Below are 24,657 nucleotides of genomic sequence, written 5' to 3' on the forward strand. Positions count from 1 at the left end.
AGCTAACGTTCTGCTACATTTATGTGGCAATCCCATTAAATCATGGCATGCTCACTTTTCTTCATGCACCTTCATTCTCCTGGAGGTCCTGACACACGGTTTGTTGAATGCCTCCCCTGACGTCGTTCTGGTGGGTACGTACACCACCATGTAGGGCTGAGTTTGGCATTAATGCAGCTGAGAGAAAGTGCAACGCTCCACCTCTCCATCATCTCTGTGAGAATTCAGACCCGTCCGTTAGAGAAGCAGAGGCCTGGCCTGATAGCAGTGACTGGGTCAGGTCCAATTCGGGAGTGAGTCCTCAGGGTCTTTGTTTCACAAAAGCCTGAAAGGGGGGGAAAAATGAGCAAGTGAAAAAGAACACGCACCGAGCGAGAGAGTGAAGCAGGGGAGCAATATTTCGAGAGGGGGCTGAAGGAGAGCGAAAGAGACAGCTCAGTGATATTTCTCCTCTCCTCCCCAGCTGTACAATCTCACATCTGGCTTCATGTTGGCCAGATGAATGCCAGGCTGTCAGGCAACGGTGGCATTACCCCACCGACGGGAAATGTTGTTTTTGGAACGCCGCCCCACCCTCCGAATCCTTAGACCAACCGCCTCCACCCCTTCCACCCCTCCCTCCTCCCTCTCGCCTGGCCTTTCTTTCTCCCATCCGCCAACACAAACCCCCAAAGCCGCAGCCGCTTCACTGCTGACGGGCAGAAATTAATCGTGAAGGCCTTACACAGAGTGATTTATCAACGGCTACTCCAGTTCACAGTCTGCGGCGAGGCAGGCCGGGGCCTCGGAGCTCTCAGGAACCCTGCCGTAGGGGAAGTCCGAGAGACTCCGAGAGTCAGAGGGAGAAAGACAGCATGTGTCAGGTATCAACAAACTGAAAATTGAGCAATGAATAGGTTACAATTCATCCAGAAAGTAAAACTGGCTAATTATAGCATGTCCCGAAAACTCTGCAGACACATTCATACAGTCCAAAGGGAGGGAAAGAAAGAGAAAGAGAGAGAAATAGAGTGAAGAAGAGACAGGTTTAGCTAAATTAAGCTAGAGACAGGTATCTAAAAAGAACAAAAATAGCATGGTTTTAACACAACATTTAAAAACTGAGGCAAGTAAGATCTGCAATTCTTTTGTGAGCTCCTGGATGAGTTGTCCATGCCCTTTTGGAAGATTTTGGTATGCCAGTCACTCCTGCGAGATTCACCAGTGTTCTATGTTCAATATTGATCTTGCTGGTCGGTCAAGTTGACCAACATGACTAGCAAGACAATGCTGGTCAACCTGCATGGTAAAGTTAAACCACTGAAAGACTTATTTTCAGCACGGTGATACAATATACTACTAACAAGAACTACTTTTTGTCTTCTTTGCCCTTAGTGTGTTTTAAATCATTTGGAACTCTTTCCAGGGGAAGTCCAAGAAGAAGAAACACTTATACACATGCAAAGGGAGAAATAAAGAGAGAAAGAGAAAGAAGAGAAAGTCAGAGTTACCATAAGTGTCTGCCAGGTTTACCGAAAATTGAGCAATGAATTGATCATAGTTCAGCAATCCTGAAACTAAGACTGCATATGATTTCTACTTTTAGCATCTTCTACATGCCTTGGTAAAGCCTTCCTTCCAGGCAAGACAGCAGTGGAAGGTCTGAGCTGTTCTGGCAAACCCTGGGAGAACTGAAGTCCTTGTGGAACATCACCAAATGAAAAGGGAAGAAGGGAAGGAGGGAAGGAGGGAAGATGGGAAGGAGACCCTCTCTCTCTGCCTCACACCCATCGTACACTTAAACACAGAGCCCCCTCCCACCTCCGACTGATCTCATCGGCCACGTAAACACCGCCCTGGCCTCTGCCCTGGAGACTGCGGGCAGCATCCCAGAATAATCAGTTGCTACGGTCCCTAGAAATGGTAAACAATGGAGAAGTCCCAGGAACACTGAAAGCTTTATCCCAGAGGTCTGGAAAAAGGGAACGCAGTTGGAGGGAGGGCTCGGCTGGTCAAACACGTAAAACTTTAATCAAACATCGCTGCGCAACATTGTGACCGTAGAGGACACTGCAGTTTGCCAGTCTGGCGTGCTCTCTGCATGAAAGAACGAGATAATAAACAGGCGTTCATCGCCAAGTACGTGCTTCCCAAGGGCCAAACACATCACTTTTACGGTCTGACCTCTTTCTTACATAAGGATTCTTATGAAGGCTGTCCCTGCTAGACTTGTTCCAGGGCTTTACACACAATATCCCATTGCAGTGAACTCTGCCCTCCGCTGAGGGAACGTAATGATGTCTCTGCTCGAGCTCTACTGTGAATAATTTGGAAAGAGATAACTGTCCATCCTTCTGAGCTAACTGTCCCACCAGAAATAGGCCTTTATCCAGAACCGGCAGGTCCGGAGGAGTATAGCTGTAAGGCGATCTGGCCTGTATTCAGACCAAAGGAACATAACAACATAACAAGAGGATCCGGCCTGGTGTTGGACCATTGTGCATTTGAATAAAGGCCCAGAGCCTATCGAAAAAAAAAAAAAAAAAACGCCACAGCGAATGCGTGCAGCAATTAAAGTAAATAAAAAGAAAGGTGGTCCAACAAAATATTAGAGTGTGTGACCTTTTTTTTTGGGTGGCAACTTTTTTTTGGCCAGGCAGTGTAAGAAATCCAGTGTTTAATCCATTAATTTTTCACCAAGATCTTGCAGCAGCATTGATGATGGTAGAGTCTGACCACTGCACAAAGCAGCTCTTCTCCATCCAGCACTTTATCCCAAAGATTCTCAATGAGGTTAAGATCTGGACTCTGTGGTGAACTCTCTCTCAATCCATGTGTGAAAATGATAAAAATGTCATGCTCCCTGAACCCTGAACTTGGAATATGGCCGTGTCATCAGAGAAGAAATGATCCATTGATGGAATAACCTGGTCTATATTCAGGTAGTCAGCTGACCTCATTCTTTCAGCACATACTGTTGCTGAACCTAAACCTGCAGACCAACTGCAGCATCAACCAACCAACACATCGTTTGCTTTTTTTTTACCAGGTCGTGTAAGAAATCCATATAATGTGATTATTATTCAGAGTAAATCTTTACAAATGCGTTATTACACTGTGCTTGTCTTTCCAAGGAACCAGAGTTTCTTAAAATCTTGAGCCCATCACCCAAACAGCCATGGCAAACGACTAAAATACAGTATTATGCAGCATTTACTGGGAGTATTGTGAGTCTCCTGAATGTGTAAAAGCCTCCAATGTACCAGACCAGTCACCAGTCATTCTACCACCATTCCATTCTAGCTTGGCATCTGGATGTACTGGATTGGGTCTGGGCTACAGTGGCCTACAGTGGCTTCTGTATTTTGGACTAGGCTACTGTATGCTATAAGCAGATCTGTCTCTTCTTCTTCTTCTTTTTTAGTCTAGGCAGGATTCCCTCCGTTGCTCAAACAGAAGGTTTTTTTGGTCGGTGTTGGACGTGATTGATCATTTTCGCTGCCCCCTCCTGCAGGCCTGGAAAAAACCCAAAGAGTGCAAGCAGCAAGGTTTTTTTTTTTCAGAGCTCTAAATGGCCCATATTAAACGGTGGCTTACCGCAGTTTGAAGGGATCTGGTGCGCTTCAAGCCCACTAGCCAGTGGTTGAGTAAGTCAACACGTACAGCAATTTATTTTACCCAAGCAAAACTAACTTCATTAACTGTGAATAATGCCACAGAAATGAGGGCTCTCGTTGATGTGTTTACCTTTTGGCACCCCAGGTGAACACTTGGGTGTCACCTCTGTAAAAGCTTTATGGCTGGATGTTGTGGCGCTTTTATAAGATGCAGGCAACTGTTCCTATAAACTTTTTCATTGGAACTTATTTGCAGCGCAAGGGCCGGCAGGATATGATGCCGTCGCTGTGTCTGGTGACGGGTTGCGCTTTATTTCCCCCGTTGTTTATTTGTTTACAGGGCTTCGGCGACCTGTGGTGAGCGCCACAGTCGGCGGGTCTGGACACCTTTTGGCCACAGGCACCTCGCCGTCTGCGGTGGACCTTGGTGAAGGGGTGGTGGAGGGGTGAGTCCAGGCAGAACGGCGTTCCCTCCAGCGGTGCTCGCTGCTGCTGCTGCTTCCTGCACAGGTGGAGGACCTGCTTCTGACCCACGGCCTCTATGGTCTGTAAAAGCACATTAAATACACACACACACACACACACATATATACACACACACACACACACACACACACACACACACATACTGCACCAGGAGACGCAACATTTAGGAGCAGCGCCAAAAAAAAGGTATTAGAAGTGAGGAGGTTTTTCCACTATAAATTCAAGAGGGCTGAGGCAAGGGTTTATGTGGGGAGGCCAAAGAAAAAGAACGAAAAAGAGAGAGAGAAAGAGAGAGAGAAAGAAAGAACACAAGCTCAGGTGATGTGAACTCAGCGCTTTACCCACAGACCCGCTGGAAGACGGCACTTAAAGATGAAAGACACCTTACTTACCAAAGGATCTGAGAATAACTGGCCCTATAAAAAAGACCTACACCGCAGCGTTACAGCCTTTATAGTGCGTGGCTCGGTTTTCAGCCCGACTCTTAGTGCTTTTGAAGGGACACTCTCACAAAAAGTGAATTTACACAACTCCCTACCCAACTCCCTTTAACCCTCCTGTTATGTTCCGCATCAATCTGACCCGTTTTAAAGTTTGAAGATCTAGGAAAAATAGTTAAAAGTGTGAAAAGTTTTTTTTTTCACTATGAAACTTCTTTTGCTTGCCTTACTTAGTGTAATAATCATAAACTACTTAGTAATTAATAATAAACATATAATATGAAAATCTATGGTTCATCTTACATATTTGCAACAACCACCCCCTGAAAAACTAAAAATAAAACAAAATTGCAATGTTATGTTTTAATGTTGTGTAAAACTATTGTTATATATGTTGTGAAAGTAGTGAAACATTTAAAAAGTTTATACATGTATTTTTTAAGAAAAAAAAAAACAAGTGAATTACCCTAATTGTGAATAAACCACTACCTGTTAGAGGTAAGGAACAGCCTTGCACTAAATACTGATAGAATAATTAGTAATGGAGTTAGTAAAAAAAATATTTACACTACTTGTAAATAAAAGTACACTACTTGTACTTTTTGGATAATTAAACATGCATCAGGTCAAATTAACCCCGAAACACAATTGCTGTTCCTGACAAATAAACATAACAGGAGGGTTAGGTTTAGTCTAACGGCCAAGACATATTTGATTTTCTTATTTAAATTACTAGGCCAGCAGAAAAGTATCTCTTTTTAATAAATGATATGCTTACATTTTAACACACTTGTTTCTGAACCCGGAATACCCACCTCTGTATGTAAGTAACTATAGGTTTAAATAGGATCTCCGGTGGATTTGGTGTTTTGCAGACACTCTAAGACTATAGGTCAGTGGCTGAACTGCACTTAGCAGGGCATTATTACACATGTTGTAAAGTAACATCTGACATTGCAAAGCCTGTTATTATTGTAAAAATATGTTTGCATATATGAATATTAATGAGCAAGAGCCTTAGACTCATCTTATCATTTCTTCCTCTCCACTCCTCCACTGGACTAAAGCAGGGTTATACTGCGTTATTCTGGATCACCGGAGCACTTTTTTTTTTTTTTACAAAAAACACAAAAACTCACACAACATTCATTCATACTAGAGACCACAAGTAGATGTATTAAATAAATAAATAAATAAATAAGAGTTAGGAGTGTGTATTTATTGTGTCTGATTTATCTGATTTATGTGTTTGATCTGAACTTTGAACTATTGAACAGGGAGATGTTTTAAGGCTATGTAGGACAGTAGTACAGTAGGATTTTCACTAAAACAACATTAGAGCTCACTTATTTAGGTAAGCACTAATGGCTTTCACTGTATTACCATTAGGAGGTCTCTCTCTCTCTCTCTCTCTCACACACACACACACCACACACACACACTCTCAGACACACTAGCACTAGTATGAGTGAGGGACTGAGTGAGTGTAAGGTGATAATGCTTTAGATGGATGGGGTGAGGGTGAGGGTTAGAGACAGAGACCAGGACAGGGGGTGGAGCTTCTCACTTTACAGAAGCACAGGAGATCTGCTGGGGCCATTATTCACACACACACACACACACACACACACACACACACACACACACACACACACACACACACACACACACACACAGAAAGAAAGTACATCAGAAAGTCTGCACCTGCAGGTCCGGCCTCTGGCCGGGCGTCTGCTGATGTAATTATGGGTGCTGTGAGGTCAGCGGGTGGATGCCTACTACTGCTCACATTCCAGACCAGATCCAAACTCAAAATACTCAAAATACATCAAAACCACCACTGATGATCACCGAACTCTCACACACCACCAACATCCAACCAGTATAAACACCAGAGAGTCAATTACGTTCAGGGATCATCTTAAATTTACAGTATAACGATTTTACAATACATTTAAAATTATTGTGTCACATATATCATCACTGTCGCTCAAAATCCTAGTGTCTCCATTTTTCTTGTGTTTAAATTCTTGTCATAATGTGAATATGGCAGTTGTTTTTTTCCATTTTACCTTTTTTATTTAAATAAATTGACCAAGATAAGTTACTCATAGCAAAATCAGTTTTTCTATTTTTGCTATTTATAGGTTTATGTTTGAGTAAAATGAACATTGCTGTTTTATTCCATAAACTACAGAAAACATTTCTCCCAAATTCCAAATAAAAATATTGTCATTTAAAGCATGAGAAATGACTGAAATCACAAAAAAGATGCAGAGCTTTCGGACCTCAGATAACGCAAAGAAAACAATTTTATATTCATAAGAAGTTTTAAGAAGTTTTTAAGAAATCTATATTATGTGGAATAACCCTGTTTTTTAATCATGTTCTCCTCCACCAGTCTTAGACACTGCTTTTGGATATCTTTATGCTGCTTTACTCCTGGTGCAAAAATTCCAGAGATGTTAAATTTGGTAAAATCAAAGAAACTCTGCATTTTAAGTGGTTTAAGAGCTGTATATATGAGTGTTAAATACACATTGAAGGACTTTTATCTTGACAGTATTTAAAACTATGATATCCTGTCTCTTGAGAAGCAAGCAGTTAGACAGTAGTGCCACCCTAGATCTGTGGAACCAAGTTCAGTAGGCCGAGATGTTGTTTCCTTCCCCAACAGACTTCAAGCTCAGAGTTGGACGTACCCAGTTTAAAGAGTTCTCTGAGACTGTTCATTTGACCCCAGTGCAAGTGGCTCTCTCTGCGGACCCGACCATCTCTCAGCAGCCCGGCCCAATCGGTGGGTTGCATTACAGGGTGGAGAGGACAGTTAAGAGACGTGTTAATGAAGTCTGTCGACAACACGGCTTCCCACTCTCACACACAAACACACAAAACACCCGGCAGAGAAACGCCCAGACGAAAATATGCAAGAGTTTAATGGGAAAAAGTGTCTGTTTGGGTATAATCAGTTAATCAGATCTAAATAAAAAACTTGGCAAAAATAAAAATTCGACTTTTCTCAAGAGATAATGAACAGTAATATGTTTCTAAACAAAACCAAATAAAGGCAAAACTAACTCATTTTTATTTTTTCTTATAATACAGTAGCATAAGAAGACTTTCAGCACTGCACTTTGTTTTAAAGTTTTAAAACAGATGTTTGTCAACACCTCTGTTTTATTTCTAATAGTACATTACCCTATACTGATAACAGTGCTGGGCGTTTATGGATTAAAAAAATATCTTAAAATCTTAGTTTAAAAAAAAATTAAAACAGATTTTCGATTATAATCGATTTTTCCACCCCTACTAAAAATCTACAAAACTACAGATGACAAAGAAATGGTTAAAAACTAGGTTTACCTGTTAAAAAGAAACTTTGAAGGAGAGATGATTATTGTTTTTTAAAAATTAATCACAGATCCTCACCAGAGAGCGATAACTCTGGCGTTTTTTCAGAAGCGGTACGCTTATATGCTTTATACCACCGGATGTTTGTGTCAAAATTGCTAGAACTTAGCGCCGGTATCCAAGATAAGGCGGATAAACACTTTAGAAATGAGTAGCGGTTTCAGATATTTTAAATTAAAAAAATAAAATGTCTGAATGTAAAATCGGGATTACACCATTTTGAAAATCATATTAAAACTGTAATTCCAATTAACTGAATTAATTGTGAAAATCACCCAGCACTAACTTATAATAATCATACATATTTAGCTGTAAAAAAAAAAAAAACTTGTATCTCTAAAATGGCCATTTTTTATGTTGCGTCATTGCAGACTGCAGCAATTATGATTGTTCCTCTATGTATCAAATTCCCACCTTCAAATTTCTGCAGCGCAACACAGGCACAACAGTGCACAAGTATAAACGCTGACAACAACGACATAGGCCATTTGTGTAGACTATGCCGTAGACTCTGCACCGACTGGAGATGCAGAAGTACCATAAATCTGCATTTATGATCTATTGTCTCTTGCTAGACAGTAGTCCTTTCATAGATTAGGATGAGTCATTAGGATGAGTCATTGCATGACAGTCTGGCATCACACCACTGCAGTCTTTAACAACATTGATGTGGTGTTACTGTAGGTGCTGTTGTCCTAATGGTCTGCTTGCATGTAGTATTGCATTGTGTAGCCGTCTGCCAATGGTACTGGCACTAACAGGAAAACTCATAGAGGTCATTTGTCTTATATATCGTGATTTTAACTTGGTGGTGGGAAATACAGGTGCACCACTGACTGATTGAAACCCTGACAACAGTCAACAGTCAGCCGCCCAATCCTATCCTGTAACTTGTAGCCATGCACCAAACACCCCCGCTTCTTACATACTCAAATAAACATGCTGCAGAGCTCAACACATTCAGCTTTTACATTAACAATAAACAGAATAAAGAATAAAATAACATTGCTGTTCCCTTAAATGAGCTGCTGGTGTATCTTTACAGTGTGAACACGCAGGTAAGTATCCAAGGCTGAGACACGCAAATCACAGTACTGTTAAGATATGAACGTGCCAAAGTCAAAGCTCACCCGGCTCTTAAAGGGAATGACGATTGCCGTTTTTTTTTTTTTGCGCCCTCACAATGCCAAAGACACAAGGACACCCCCTAAATCAAGCACTATAGAACGCTAAAATAGGGCACATGATGTTACAACAACCCACCAAGTTTCATTCCTGTACTGAAGGATGATAAGTCTTTGAGCACAATAAATCATCTTATGAATTAAGGGCTGAACGGCTCTTTGGCCTCGCGTTCATCACACAGAGCGGAGTGCAGAGAGACGCAGAGCTAGCAGAGGAATGCTTCTGTTCCCTCACATCACACACACTTTCACATACACACACACACACACACACACACTCACACATGCAGATAAATCCCCTGCTATATGTCCTACTCCTACACTGGTGGGTGTTCAGCGCTCCTGTATCGAGGAGCGCTCTGAGACAGGCTGAAGTGTTCGTGAAACGGTGGGAGGGGCCACGGTTTCTCTTCAAACGCCCCCCTGACGCACTTAAGTCATTAGGATTGATTTATCTCAGGGCTGCCTTAAAACGTTCGTGCTTTTAGAGGATTGAGATGGATTTGCAGCTCTAAATCGCGGCCTATTTTCCCTCTTTCTCGGTCAGTTTAATTAGACGTTTTTGTTTACGTCGTTGGCGTCCAGCACGTCAAAGTGAATACCTTTATATAAAAGTGTAAAAACAAAAAAGCTCGAGCGGCGCAGCCTGGAAGGCCCTTGACACAATTAAGCTTTGTCTAGACATCTTTAAAACCTTTGAATTCCAGAAGATTAGAATAGCCAATTAATCTAGCAGAGTTGGCCCTGGATCAGGAGGCTGAGCGAAAAAGAGAGAGAGAAAGTAAAAAAAAAGAGAGAGAGAGAGAGAGCACTAAAACTGCGGTTAGGCCCTTGTGTAGAAAAAAACATCAGCATTAAAACGACATTGGAAGCGAGGGAAAGATCAACAAACCTAGCGCTGACACACACACATACACACACACACAAAAAAGAAAAAGGAGGCCATTCGTAACAGACTCGAAAAAACAAACTGCCGTTCCTGACGCGAATTTTACTTTTTTTTCTTCAAACAGGAAGTAGATTGTTTTTTTCAGCACCCCGGGAGAGCATGGTGGGTCTTGGTAGGGTTTTGGGTAATGTTATATGCAGGGATTATTTGGATATGACACACTCAGAGGCGTTCACGTTCCCGTGAGAAGCTCAGGGGCACAGTCGTGGCACAGGGGCCGGATGCAGGTAATGCCCCTCCATCAGCGAGGAGGAAACCCCTCGGGACAAGAGGCATGGGAGACATGGGCGTCCCTGAGAACAAACTAAGCTGGGTTGATGGAAGGACAAAAAGTATTTGCCCCCTACAGATTTATTTTTTATTTTTTGTGCCTTATAGTGCAAAAAATATGATATATATATATATTTTTTTTTTTGGTAAGTGATGCAGGTCATTGTTTATAGCTTTATCTCTGAGCCTCTGCTATATACCTGTGTCTGTAGTCTGTGGCAGACAGCATTAGACAGCTTATATTAGAGCAGTGTTTGTTGTAAAAACCCTTCACACACTCCTGCTTACAGAGCCTTAACGCCCTCTTGTGAATGGGCACCACACAGTGCAGAGTGCAGCCTGAGGATGACTCAGATAACAGCAAAAATCCTACAGTAAAAAAAAAAAAAAAACTGCACATAAACTCTAAAAAATATAGATATTTAGATAAACATTTGTCTAAAGCTACGTTTACATTACAAGCCACGAATCTGTCCCTGAAATGCCTCACATGCTGCACATTGATACCTGTATAAACGTAAAAATGCCTTCTTCACCAACAACAACAAAAAAAAAACTTTATTAGAGAGACGAGAGACTCTTAGCTTTATAAAGGGAAATGGATGAGTTAGCAGCTCATATGTGGAGCATCTTTTGCTGGAGTAGAGAGGAAACAGCTGCTCTGAAGTTTATGCTCAGGTCGAGGAGGTGAAAAAAAAGGTCAGGTGGTTTGCTTTTGCTGTTTTTTTTGCAGCTATACCTGCACAGCTGCAACAAGAGATGGAGTGTGGGTACGAGAGAGAAGCACGTAGCGTTAATGCTAATGAATTCCAATTCCGATTTGACCGTTCACATTCATGTCGCATGTCTATGGATTGGATATGTATCTGATTTAGGACCACATATGAAAGTGACTCAAATCTGATTTGGCACCTTTACACAGACATTGAGCAAAAAATCAGAGTTGAGTCACTTTAGTCTGGTAATGTGAACGTAGCCTAAGAGTCATCTTAGTGGTAGGAACCTTGTGGGAAAATCACCTCATGTTTGTAACAGAAATGAATGAATATGAAAAATCTCTGAAAAACACCTAAAGAACCTTCAGTTCATGTCTCAGATTCAAAGTTCTTCATTTGAAGCACCTTGCTTTTTAGGAGTGTGTAGTGCAAAGTTAGCTATGTGCATATAAACACCCATATTTATTCGATAGCACACTCTACACCTATCCAGCTCCTAGAAAAGAAAACTATATATTATATTATATTGCTGTCTTTAAAATCAGGTCCAAAAATAACATACTAAAAAAAAAACACACAAACAAATGGCGTTGGACCGCCCTGGACAGAAAAATGTAAAGTGTGCGAGTCAAAAACAGAAGTGCCAACAGTGCCATAAATTTCCCTTTGAAAACACCATAAAAAGATTTCATGGATGTCAATAACCCCTGGGAAGGGCCTTTGATATGATTCAATTCCAACAGTTAAGCCAAGATACAGGCGAGCTCTTTGAAGAGGAAGAAATACAGGTCAGGCTGTTAGAACACTTAAGAGTCTCTCTCTCTCTCTCTCTCTCTCTCTCTCTCTCTTTTATGGCTTTCCAACACTGGAAGCTCTGGGAAGGCTGGTCAGAAGTGCTTACAAATCACTAATTAGGCAGAGGTTGGGCGGACGATGGGGGTTTGGGAGCTGTGAGGTTGGGGGGTAAGGGGGAAGGACGGTGTTGGGCGTGTCGGCCAGCCTGGACCTCCACGTCAGAGCCCACGGGCCTTTCCCATAAATCCCTGCTTCTTTAATGTGTGTGTGATTCAAAAGTCTGTCCGTCCGGCCTGGAAATTCTGACACGGGATATGTGAGGAGCAGAGCCAGGGCCAATTAGCACCCATCCCGGGCCCGGACAGTACTCAGGACCATCAGTGCAGACTCATCCTGAGAAATACAGAAAGTAGGGAAACTTCTTTTAGCTCCTTTAGGTCAATTCTGTTTCAAAACCACCAGAACTGGGGATGATTCAGTTGTTTTAATTACCCAAAAATGCAATTTGTTGTGTAAAGTTTGCTTCTGTAGTTTTGAAATGAGATTATTAGGCTAACTGTGCTAACTGTGGTCCTAAAACATTTTCACGCTTACAGTTATTTGTCCACCAGATTTGGTATAGCAAACTATAGTTCTTAAAAGTATATTCAACATGTAAAAGTACATACCATACTTTTAACATTAAAATTAATATAAACTTAAATGCACACTCAATTTACTTTCCAAAGTAGACTTAAGTGTGTTTTTTTTTATACATCACGTTTAATACACTTGACGTATATTGTAAATTTACTACTTTGCATATTTTTTTCATTATTATTATTTTGTAATAAATTTATTTTTAATTTCCTCCCAATTTAGCTAGGCACCTGAAGGCAGGCTGCATGACCGGGATTCGAACCAGCAACCTCCTGGTCATAGTGGTAGTGCTTTAGACCGTTTGGACCACTCGGGACCCACTACTTTGCGCATTGATGCACATATTGTGTACACCTTAATTCTACTGCAAGTAGTATTTAATGCCAAGACAAGACATATATATTTTCTGTCAACACAACGTACTTAACATTATGAAGGAAGAAAATTTGTTTATTATATTATAAGGCGCATTTTATGCAACAGTAACTAGTAGTAGAAACAGGGGTGTCGCCATGTTTTCCTTCAAAACGAGTGCTGGATGTAAATCTTCGTAGAGTTCGCTCCTGAAAACTGTTTATTTGGGTGAGTAAAGCGCTTCTGTTTATTTACTGATTTCCACTTAGGCTTGAGCATTAGCATTAGCGGCTAACTGCTAGTGGTTAGTGGCTAATGCCACCCAATTTTAGCTAAGTGGTTCATCCAGATGTAGACTGTTTTTACATGGTAAACATGCAGCCTACAGTCTGATAAACACTACTTGCCTCTGAACAGCAAAAGAGCTAGTGCTGGGTATGCGGCTAATGCTAATGCTTATGCTGCTCCAGCAGTGCTATCTGTGGTTAGCAGCAGGCTACAGATCGATAATACTCACCTGTGTATGGCCAAAATGGCTTTACTGCTCCTTAATACCTAACTGGATAAATTTGTACACAAGTTGCACTGGATTATAAGAAGCACTGACGATTTCTGGGAAAATTAAAAGACTTTAAGTGAGCCTTATATATTATATGGTCTCAAGGCCGGCCAAATCCAGCATTTGCTACAGTGCATAATCCTGTCATGTGTGTCCTAATGTTTAAACCAACACATTTAACCCCACCCTCCACCCCCTTCCGTTAATATGGCGAGCTTTACAGGAGGGAAACTTTGCCCAATTACAGGCACACCTTCCAAAGCCTACATTTTCCTACACAATAAAAACGGCTCATTTGGGCGAGAAGTGGCCTAATTTGGCATGGAGAACTGAAAGAAAGGGGGAACGCAGAAGGTAAGCAAGAGTCGACATAAATCAGCACTGGCCCAGAGCGTTCAGAACAGCTCCAAACCTCCTGCTCAAGCCGAACAAGAGAAACACAATAGTAAACGTCTGAGTGGGAGCAGACAACACAGCGAGGGCATGTTTATTAGGAAAAAGCTTGCTAGTAAATGATCGATTACTCCAGCGCAGCGCAAATAAACAACTGCATCAACTGGCTGCGTTCGAACCAAGAGATGATGTCATATCCTCCTATCTCCTCGGGGACATCATCTTTATGTAAACCAACATCAAACGGCCAAGCAGAACTTTGAAGGCACTTGGCACTGGGCGAGTATTAATTGCTTGTTTTTGTTAGTATGTTACCAAATAAAAAAGCCCCCCGGAGGAATTAAACATGGGCTGTCTCCAAAACAAGTGCCATCTCCATGGAGATCCATGCAGAGGACTGGTCTGAATGGGATTATCAGCCCTAATGGGTTTGGATGTGGAATCTCAGGCCTCGGGGACTGAGCTGTGGTTTCTGCTCAGCTCCGGCCCAAGCACTGAGTCAGCGGTTCGCATCAGGTGAAGCGCTGCAGTGTGTGAGAGTGTGTGTGTGTGTGAGCAGCAGTATTGCTGGCTTGTGGAGTGTATACAAGATTTTCAGGCTTTTTACAGATAGTTTGGTAGAGAAAAAGTTTTTATTCTTTATTTTTTTCCCCACATTATAATTGAATAGTGAAGTCATGCAGACAGTAATGAAGGAACACATAAGGAATCATGTAGTAACAGAGGTGGAATGTATTGGATTACATTTACTCACATTACTGTAATTGAGTAGATTTTATGAGTAATTTGTAATTTTTAAAGTAGTTTTTAAAATAGGCAATTTTACTTTTACTCAAGTACATTTTGACACAAGTAATTTACTTTGCTACAGTGGAAAACACCCCGTTACTGAGTAAAAAATAAAATGCGAGTACTTTTTTTTACTTTTACTTAAGTAGATTTTTAAATGGGTACTTTTACTTGAGTAGAATTTTAGCAAAGTAAAGGTACTTTTACTTAATTACAAATTTCAGTACTTTTTCCACCTCTGTGTAGTAACTTAAAAGTGTTAAACAAACTTTATTATCTGGGGAGCTGTTTGTTGACTTGCAGTTTCTGAGGCTGGTAACTCTAAAGAACTTATCCTGTACGACAAATGAGGAAACTCTTGCTCTTCCATCATTTCCTGGGGCGGCCCTGATGAGTGCCAGTTTCATCATTATAGCATTTTTGATGGTCTTTGCTGTGACTGCACTTGAGGATACTTTCAAACTTCTTGAAATGTTCTTGAAATGCTCCCTCTTGGGAGCACGCACTATGTCGCTATGTATGTAATCATGATTAAAATAACTGTGTAAGTAAGCTAAAGTGGATTATCTACGCTCAAGTACACGGTGCGTACCTCCCGAGAGAGGGTGGTTTTCGTAGCGGGGGTGCTGAATTCAACACAACATCGGCAAGCCCACTGAGCAGTGAGCAATGACAAGCGTGCTCGGGCACGGATTGTTTAAACGCAGTGTGGTGCAGACCAGCGGGGTAGCATACATCAACCTAACATACATCTGATAATTGGCAGAAATGTCTTTAATAAGATATAATGACTCAAAATTAAACTTTGTGCCTTATCTAAAAGAATCATCCATTAAAAAGACCTTTACGGCTCTGAATCAACTTTTTAGAACACTACGTTTCTTTTTTAATCCAGATGTCAGATTTCAAGTTGAGATAAGAAAAGCCCTGGCGCAGGGATAGCTGGGATGTTTTGTTCCAGGTCAGAGTGTCCTGACGGAGGTTCAGTATCTGTACGTCTTGATGGGTACTTCTTGAGTCCAAGCAAAAACATACACTCCTGCGTCGAGAAATGCACAACGTATGGTTCACGGCCAGCCCTGTCCACTTTGCGTTCTCAAAGCAGCTTCTAAAACACGGCATAAATCACAACTTATCTCTTATCAGAGCTGGAGGCCCAATAAAGCCGCCAAGCCCATCGGCCTCCAGCCCATCACGCCGCTCTCCCACCGCCCCCAGGTAGTGGAAAAACAAAGCGGGAACAATTCAAAATACCAGCGTTCCTGGCTGCGTTCCTGCAAAGCGCTTGGGGAGGGGAAAACGTGCCTCCTAAAGGAGCGCTCTGGGTCTCGTCGGGTAAGGGAGCCAGACTACTGTGAACTTGTGAAAAAGCTCCGGCCTGTCTTTTTTAAACAAAGGGGCAAAAGAAAAACACAATGCATCAGTCTGCACATAATCCCCAGTGACTAGGAACTGAAATAAAGCCAGGTGCTGCACTATGTTACATACACACACACACACACACACACACACACATAGGGGAGTGTACTACTGTAAAAACGGTAGAGTTTGGAACAGTCAGACAGCAAAAGATGGGAGCTGAGTACATGAGAAGAGTCCAACTGGCAAAAAAAAAAAAAAAAGGCTGGAACATGATCAACACGGCCCTTAAATTTACTGCACAGTTTTTTAGACACATAAAGAAAAAAGGGGCCCAACGCAATAAACAAGTTTCCCACATTCATCTCAGATGATTCATAACTGCAGAACAGCAATAAAGGGCTGTGCTTTTTATTCATTTCGAGGTACTGTATCTGCTAGCCTCGAAACCACAGCTCACAAGACACAAGGAACACAAGACAGGAACTTTTTTAGGCATTGGGTCCCATGACTTTTGCCATGTGCGACGGAAGCTAAAGAATGTTGTTTTACTCTATAAACTACAGACAAGATTGCTCCTAAATTCCAAATAAAAAAATACTGTCATTTAGATCATTTATCTATTTGTAGAAAACGAGAAATGGCTGAATTAACAACAACAAAAAAGATGCAGAGCTTTCAGACCTCAAACAATACAAAAAAAAAAAGTTCAGAAAGAAGAGTTCAGAAATCAATATTTGGTGGAATAACCCCAGTTAATTTTAAATCACAGTTTTTTTAACGCACATTGGCATCATGTTCTCCTCCACCAGTCTTACACACTGTTTTTGGATAACTTTATGCTGCTTTTTTGTCATTTAGATCATTTATCTATTTGTAGAAAACGAGAAATGGCTGAATTAACAACAACAAAAAAGATGCAGAGCTTTCAGACCTCAAACAATACAAAAAAAAAAAGTTCAGAAAGAAGAGTTCAGAAATCAATATTTGGTGGAATAACCCCAGTTAATTTTAAATCACAGTTTTTTTAACGCACATTGGCATCATGTTCTCCTCCACCAGTCTTACACACTGCTTTTGGATAACTTTATGCTGCTTTACTCCTGGTGCAAAAATTAAAAATCCAAGCAGCTCAGTTTGGTGGTTTGATGGCTTGAGATCATCCATCTTCCTCTTGATTATATCTCTAGAGCTGTATGTTGTGGCATTAAGTACTGCCTTAAATGCATTTTAGTGTGCTCTTTTTCAGTAGCATTAAGGTGTACACAATATGTGCATCAACACGCAAAGTAGTATATTTGCAATATACTTCAAGTGTATTAAAAATTATGTTTAAAAAACACACTACACTTAAATCTAAAGTTTGCAAAAGTTATAAAACCTAATGCTTTTGTGTTGTGTTTACATATAGCTTAATTACAAGTGAAATATACTTAAGTTGCTGTAAGAAATCCAAAACAGTACATTTAGTATGTATTTGAGAATGTATTCATTTTAATGCTAAAAGTATGTACTTTTCCATGTTAAATATATACTCAAATGCACTTTTCTTTTACAAGGGGTGTAAAGGTAAACAGCCTTCCACAAAGACGCGCTAATCAGCAGCTTGTTAATGAGTCTAACATCAGTGCAGCACCTGCAGGACCGAGCCCATACAGCCCCACAGCCAGTGTGCAGAGGTGGGAATATTCCTGCAGAAGCCACAGCAGGGAACAGACTGAACACCTGCCAATAACACTGTTTCCCCCTGCCGTTTTTTCCCTTTTTCTTTCTCTAGAGTCAGAAATCTTTTTTTGAGGTTTGGAACGGCCCTTTATGTTTCCTGTGCATGTAAAATTAGAAACTTTATACCTTCTACATGAAATGCTGGCGCTGAAGAGAAAGCGAGAGTGTGTGCTGGCTTTCAGATCCAGCTGGGGAAATCCTTCTTAAGCAGGTACGTTAAAATTAGTGGTGTCAATCGATTAAACAAATTTAATCCGATTAATCACAACAAAATTCTGTGATTAACTGCGATTAATCGCATTTGTTTTTCTTCAGACTCAAATTTTTATAGTGGATATTTAAATGTAAATAAAAGAATGAATGTAAGAAATGTAAAATGCAATTACTGTATATTAGTGGCGTAGAGAGAGAGAAATAGAGAGAGAAATAGAAAGAGAGAGAGAAATATATAGAGAGAAACAGAGAGATAGAGAAATAGAAAGAGAGAAATATAAATAGAGAGATAAATATATATAGAGAAATATATATATATAGAGAGAAATAGAGAGAGAAATATATATATAGAGAGAAAGACAGAAACAGAAAGAGAAATAGAGAGAGAAATATAGAGAGAAACAGAGAGATAGAGAAATGGAAAGAGAGAAATATAGAGATAAATATATATAGAGAAATATATATAGAGAGAGAGAAATATATAGAGAGAGATAGAGAGAAATATATACATATATATAGAGAGAGAAAGAGAGAGAGAAAGAGAGAGAAATAGAAAGAGAGGAGAGAAATGGAGAGAGAGAGAGAGAGAGAGAGAAGGAGAGAGAAAGAGAAATATAGGGAGAACTAGAGAAAAATAGAGAGAGACATATAGCCGGATGACAGATCAGTGCGTTGAGCGGGGGCGGGGCAGATTACGGCGGAAGTAGGAGTCAAACTTGGTGCCTTAATTAAATTGCGTAAAAAAATAGTAACGCGTTTTATATATATATATATATGTTTTTTTTTTATAATCTCAATTAATCTTTTTTTCTGTGGATTAATTAAATTATTATTTATTAAAGTGTACGACTGAGAATAAGCGAGAGTAAGATTGATGTTGGAGTAAGAAGGTTTTTGTTCATTATGTTTAAAAAAAAAAAAAACTGCAGTGCACAACTTGAGTTTGTGTAATTATAAATAGCAGCATTTATTGTGTATTATTAAAATACTTAAATAAAAAGCTAATTTAAAGTCTAAATTCTGAAGCAACATTCGTCCACACATCCATTCAGTATTTCCTTACTGACCTCTATTGGTGAATAGGTGGAACTACACGTTACCAAGTGATATTATTTGCTTTATTATTTACCTTAGATTATTACACAATAATACAAACAATCTTGGCACTTTTGGAGGCACTTTTTATGCAAAAAAAAAAAAAAAAAAAAAAGAAAGGAAGTGAGGACAGTCACAGTGTAAAAGCACTTATCATTTAATCTTTTTCTTTTTCACTGAAGGCATGCTGGAGTCTTCATGAAGACCCTCACTCTCCTGTGCTTTCCTCTTGCGTTTACTCTTGTCGCTTAAATATCCGCTGGAGTCGCTGTTTAGGAGCTCAGTGTTTAAAGGCATTTCTTCATCTGCCTCGTGCCTTTTATCTTTCTTCTTCTTTTTCTTCTTCTCTTTCTCCTTCTCTTGTGAAGGGCCGTCAGAATCAGGTTTTACCTTTATTCCGTTGCTGTTAAAATCAAGTGTCTCCATCTCAGCCACCTGGTTGCCGTTGTCCTCCATTGTCTCCGAGTCTAGTTCTTTGTTCTTTTTCTTCTTCTTCTTCTTTTTGGGCTTCGAGGAGTCCATGTCCTCTGTGCCTTCGTCTTTAGGAGCTGATTCTGGTTCAGCTGCTGCTTCTTCGGTTGTTCTCTGTTCCTCCATTTCTGTACTGCTGACTGCAGCAACAAGCTCATTCACCCTGAAAAAACACCATTTTTTTTTTTTTAAACCCTGTACACTGCAGACACACAATGTCTATGTGTTGATGTGCACATACAGCTCTTTAAAAAATTAAGAGACCACTTCAGTTTCTGAATCAGTTTCTCTGATTTTGTTATTTATAGGTTTATGTTTGAGTAAAATGAACATCGTTGTTTTATTCTATAAACTACAGACAACATTTCTCCCAAATTCCAAATAAAAATATTATCATTTAGAGCATTTATTTACAGAAAATGAGAAATGGCTGAAATAACAAAAAAGATGCAGAGCTTTCAGAACTCAAATAATGCAAAGAAAAAAAAAAGGATTACATTCATTAAGTTTTAAGAGTTCAGAAATCAATATTTGGTGGCTCCTCCACCAGTCTTACACACTGCTTTTGGATAACCTTATGCTTTACGCTCCTGATGCAAAAATTCAACCAGTTCAGTTTGGTGGTTTGATGGCTTGTGATCATCCATCTTCCTCTTGATTATATTCTAGAGATTTTCAATTTGGTGAAATCAAAGGAACTCTAAGTGGTCTCTTATTTTTTCCCCCAGAGCTGTGCATAATCCATAAATTTAATGGCATTTGGGATAAATATGCTGACTGAAGTCTCACAAACTTTTTTTATAAAACATGATAACCAGTTTTATACTTTTAAAGCTCATCATACCTGTATTTTTCCAGTCTTCCTCTGATCAGAAGGACGCCAGCCACATCAGCGTCCAGCTGAAACACTTCAAACTCCAGATGGTCTCCAACCTTAAACCCAGAGTCTCTCCATTGCTCCGGGGTCAGAAGATGTGGCTTCATTACACAGGCGTTAAAGCAGCCGTGCACCAGACAGCCCACGTGACCCACCGCCATTTTATTTATCACACCCTAGTAAAAAAAACAACGACAAATTAATACTTTTTAAGACCTCAATAATTACAATTTAAGACCCAAACATCTAGTCATAATTTCTCTGGTTTTCCAACTAATTAGTTCTCTTCGTTCTCTCTTAGCTAGCTTGCTGCTATTGTTAGCTAGATCTCTGGTAATGTTAGCTAACTCTCCACTAACTTTAGTTCTCTCAACGGTAAGGTTAGCTAACTTGCCACTAATGTTAGCTAGCTCTCTGCTAACATTATTTCTTTCTCAGGTAACCTTAGCTAATTCGTCGCAATTGTTAGCTAGTGCTTGATGCTAAATTATTTACCACAAGCTTATCTCCTTTCTTTGGTTTGAAGACGACAAACGAGGCCTCGATGTTTAGGTGGATGAAACCTTGGTCGTCGAATATGTCCCCGTATTGTCCTACGATTTTGATGTGATCATACGCCAATGGCACACCTATCAAACTGAGAAGAGAAACATGCATTTTATAAAGGCCTAAACAACAACAACAACAATAATCACTGAATAAACTAGTCTTACTTCTTAATAACAAAATATTGATCAACTTCACTTCTTGTCAGTGTGATGGTTTCTCTATTGTTAATAGGGGAAAAAAATGAACCACCTGAGAGCAAATCTTTGAGTTATTTTTATTTTTAAGTACCTGTTACAATATACAATATATATATATATATATATATATATATATATATATATATATATATATTTTGTAAGTATATTTTTACTTTTGCTTCTTCTATATTTCGGCATATATCGCTAGGATTTTATTCCAATACATTCTAAGAAATACCTAACTTTTTGGTTACTGTCATAGGGTAAAAAAAATATTCTAGCTAATTATCGGCTCCACCTTAAATGGTGAAGCCAGAGGCGCCAGACGGTAGCTGCTGCTGGAGAATTAATGTATCTATCTGAACTGACCTGCTGAAGTATTTAAGGTGGAACAAAACAGTTAAAGTATCTTACCTGACTGTAACTGACCTGATTCAGTATTTAAAGTGGAACGGAACAGTTAAGCTATCTTCTTTCCCTGAGACTTACCTGCTGGAGTATTTAAGGTGGAACGGAACAGTTAGAGTATCATATCTCGCTGGGACTGACCTGCAAGAGTTTTTAAGGTGGAACAGAACAATTAATCTATCTTATCTCGCTGGGACTGACCTGCTGGAGTATTTGAGCAGTTCTGAGTTCAGCTCCTCCTGGATGCCGGTCTTTTTCCTCTTGATGAAGGCGGGCGGCAGGACGACGTGTCTGCGGTGCGACTCCAGGACCAGGCAGGAGTAGGGCGCCTGCACCAGCGCACAGGCCGCCGCGAACGACGGCAGCAGGCTGGCTGAGACCGGGGCGTCCCTGCCCGCGGCCGGGAACAGCGCGGCGGAACCTCCGGCGGGCTCGGAGACCTGATTCCGATCCTCATCCAACTTTTTAGAGTTCGCCATGAGAATCGCAGGAGGAGCACGTGGTGCGGGTCTTCTGCAGGGGAAAACTGAGCGCTGCTGGGTTTGGGTTCGGGGTCTGTACCGCCCCCTACTGTCCCGGAGCAGGAGGCGTTTAACCCACAGTGATCGAGAAGGGTAATGTTGCACAAATATATATAATGTGTATTTATATACAGAATATACAGCTCTGGAAAAAAATATCTTGATTTTACCAAATTATAATCCTCTAGAATATAATCAAGAGGAAGATGGATGATCACAAGCCATCAAACCAAACTGAACTGCTTGAATTTTTGCACCAGGAGTAAAGGCATAAAGTTATCCAAAAGCAGTGTGTAAGACTGGTGGAGGAGAACATGCCAAGATGCATGAAAGCTGTGATTAAAAACCAGGGTTATTCCACTAAATATTGATTTCTGAACTCTGAAATCTTTATGAATATGAACTTTTGAGGTCTAAAAGCTCTGCATTTCTTATTTTCATCAAATAAATGCTCTAAATTACAATATTTTATTTGGGTGAAATATTGTCGGTAGTTTATAGAATAAAACAACAATGTTCATTTTACTCAGAGAAACTGATTCAGAAACTGAAGTGGTCTTATAATTCCTTCCAGAGCTGTATGTGTATGAATGTACATATAAATATAAAATTAATTCATTTATACACTTATTAATATGCCTTACCATATGTCTGTCTTTGTTAAAGAGCATAATACAAAGTATTTTAGCATAAAAGCACATATCCCTTTTAATAAGATGTTAGATGATAAGGGTTTCTAGACACGGCCGAGATGTTCAATTGTGCAACAGAGATCAATTGTTGCATAGGCCAATCAAAAGTGTGAAGTACCTGTCTGTCATTTTGTGCATCAGCCAATTGTTTAAAGCAATTTGTAAAACGGCATTAAGTATTTTTATGTACACGCAAACATCAGTTGTTTTAAATATCATAATTATGTATTATATCGACTAATTGGCAAACATAAGTAAACTGACAAACAGGGTCATAAATGAGCTAGATAAATAAAATAATCCAAAATCCTACAGTAATCCTACTGTTGGACAGTTCAATTACTGTAGGTCTCTGACTATCTGACCTTCTGGTCTATAACCTGCCTATAACCTGTGAAGTTGTTTATAACCTGTGTGACTCTGAAAGCACTCTGCTGGCTTCCTGTTGCAGCAGGATCAATATCAAACTCATGCTCTTTGTTTGCAAAGCCTCTAAGGGCTCATTCTTGTTCTTCCTCTGAACCATGGTTCAGAACAACAGACCACCAGCATGTTTTTCTCTGGGTTATAGGCCTCTTGTTTACTCTGCGGTGATACAAACTCCCAAACCTGCCTATTTGTTTGGGTTTAAAAGAGTTCTTTAGGAACATATAGTGATTTTATATAGAAACAAGAAACAAATGGTGGTGGTAAAAAAAAAATATCATGAATAGCCTATAAAAATGGTTATGTACATTCATTATCAAAGAAATAAGTGCCACATTGCAATGCAATACATAAAAAAATCTGAATAGACTGATATGGGCAATTCTTGGCCATATATATACAGCTCTGAAAAAAAGAGACCACTTAAAAATGATGAGTTTCTTTGATTTTACCAAATTGAAAACTTCTGGAATATAATCAAGCGGAAGATGGATGATCACAAGCCATCAAACCATCAAACTGAACTGAACTGCTTGAATTTTTGCACCAGGAGTAAAGCAGCATAAAGTTATCCACAAGCAGTGTGTAAGACTGGTGGAGGAGAACATGATGCCAAGATGCATGAAAACTGTGATTAAAAACCACCAAATATTAATTTCTGAACTCTTAAAACTTTATGGATATGAACTTGATTGCATTATTTCTTTGAAGCTCTGCATCTTTTTTGTTATTTAGGATTTCTCATTTTCTGCAAATAAAGGGTTTAAATGACAATATTTTTATTTGGAATTTGGGAGAAATGTTGTCCGTAGTCCGTATAAAATGAATAAAATCATAAAATTGGCTCTAATATTTAATATTTTCCTGAATACAAATCAAACAGTTCACGTCTTTCAAACCTTTTGTCTAGTTTTTATGTCTATTTTCAATCTCAATTCCTGTTGCTGATCTGGAATTATTAAGTGGAGTAGAGAGAAAGTGAACAGGCAGCTTCACCAAGTGTCTTGTAGGACATTTTTTTTTTTAATTCCCTTAAATTTTCAGAATGTCAATAAGTTATTTTACTGCAGAAAAAGGGTTTTGTCTCGCCTACACCTGTAGCCCTTATACAGGACAAGACATTTTAAGGGGTTAATAAGTAAAAAAAAAAACTACACCATCTGTGGCATCACTCCAACGCTTTTATGCATTTCTTTTTTAAATCCTTTCAGATGCTGTACCAACCTACCACTACTACTCCACCTTCTACTGTTTGCATGCTTTAGTAAGACACTCTGGATAAGAGCAGCATCCAGCAAATGACTCAACGTAAATGTAAGTATTGACCCTCTCAGCCATTAGTGTCAGACCTGATGTAGCCTTACAGGCACCAGTGAAGGTCAGGCAGGCTGGCGAGTGTACAGTGATCAGAGGGAGATAACACTGCGTGTGCGAGTGGACAGTACTGCACGGTGGCATGTTACGTGCTGACGAGTGATGACAGTAGAACCCTGTCAGCAGCGGCACCAGGCTGTTTCTGCTGTCGTGGTCCTGCAGTCCTGCG

General features: G+C 40.0%; 1 protein-coding gene across 1 annotated transcript; it reads right to left on the minus strand.

Annotated features, from left to right (window-relative positions):
* Positions 1–18,982: 18,982 nt before the first annotated feature.
* On the minus strand, positions 18,983–22,024 carry polr1f (RNA polymerase I subunit F). Its single transcript, XM_007260690.4, has 4 exons — positions 21,677–22,024; positions 20,817–20,958; positions 20,289–20,497; positions 18,983–19,607 (listed from the first exon to the last, which is right to left on the minus strand). Exons 1-4 carry the CDS (start codon positions 21,952–21,954, stop codon positions 19,127–19,129), a joined length of 1,110 nt encoding a protein of 369 aa, XP_007260752.3. The 5' UTR covers positions 21,955–22,024; the 3' UTR covers positions 18,983–19,126.
* Between the last annotated feature and the right edge of the window lie 2,633 nt (positions 22,025–24,657).

Source organism: Astyanax mexicanus, chromosome 3 (genome assembly GCF_023375975.1).
Source record: "Astyanax mexicanus isolate ESR-SI-001 chromosome 3, AstMex3_surface, whole genome shotgun sequence".
NCBI lineage: Eukaryota > Metazoa > Chordata > Actinopteri > Characiformes > Acestrorhamphidae > Astyanax > Astyanax mexicanus.

What these genes read in the sequence shown, in the direction of transcription:
- polr1f (XM_007260690.4), bottom strand. Translation starts at nt 21,954, where the DNA reads ATGGCGAACTCTAAAAAGTTGGATGAGGATCGGAATCAGGTCTCCGAG. An exon ending in CTGCTCAAATACTCCAGCAG is followed by an intron (nt 20,959 to 21,676) that starts GTCAGTCCCAGC and finishes TTCTCTTCTCAG; the next exon opens with TTTGATAGGTGTGCCATTGG. An exon ending in GGAAGACTGGAAAAATACAG is followed by an intron (nt 19,608 to 20,288) that starts GTATGATGAGCT and finishes GTGTTTTTTCAG; the next exon opens with GGTGAATGAGCTTGTTGCTG.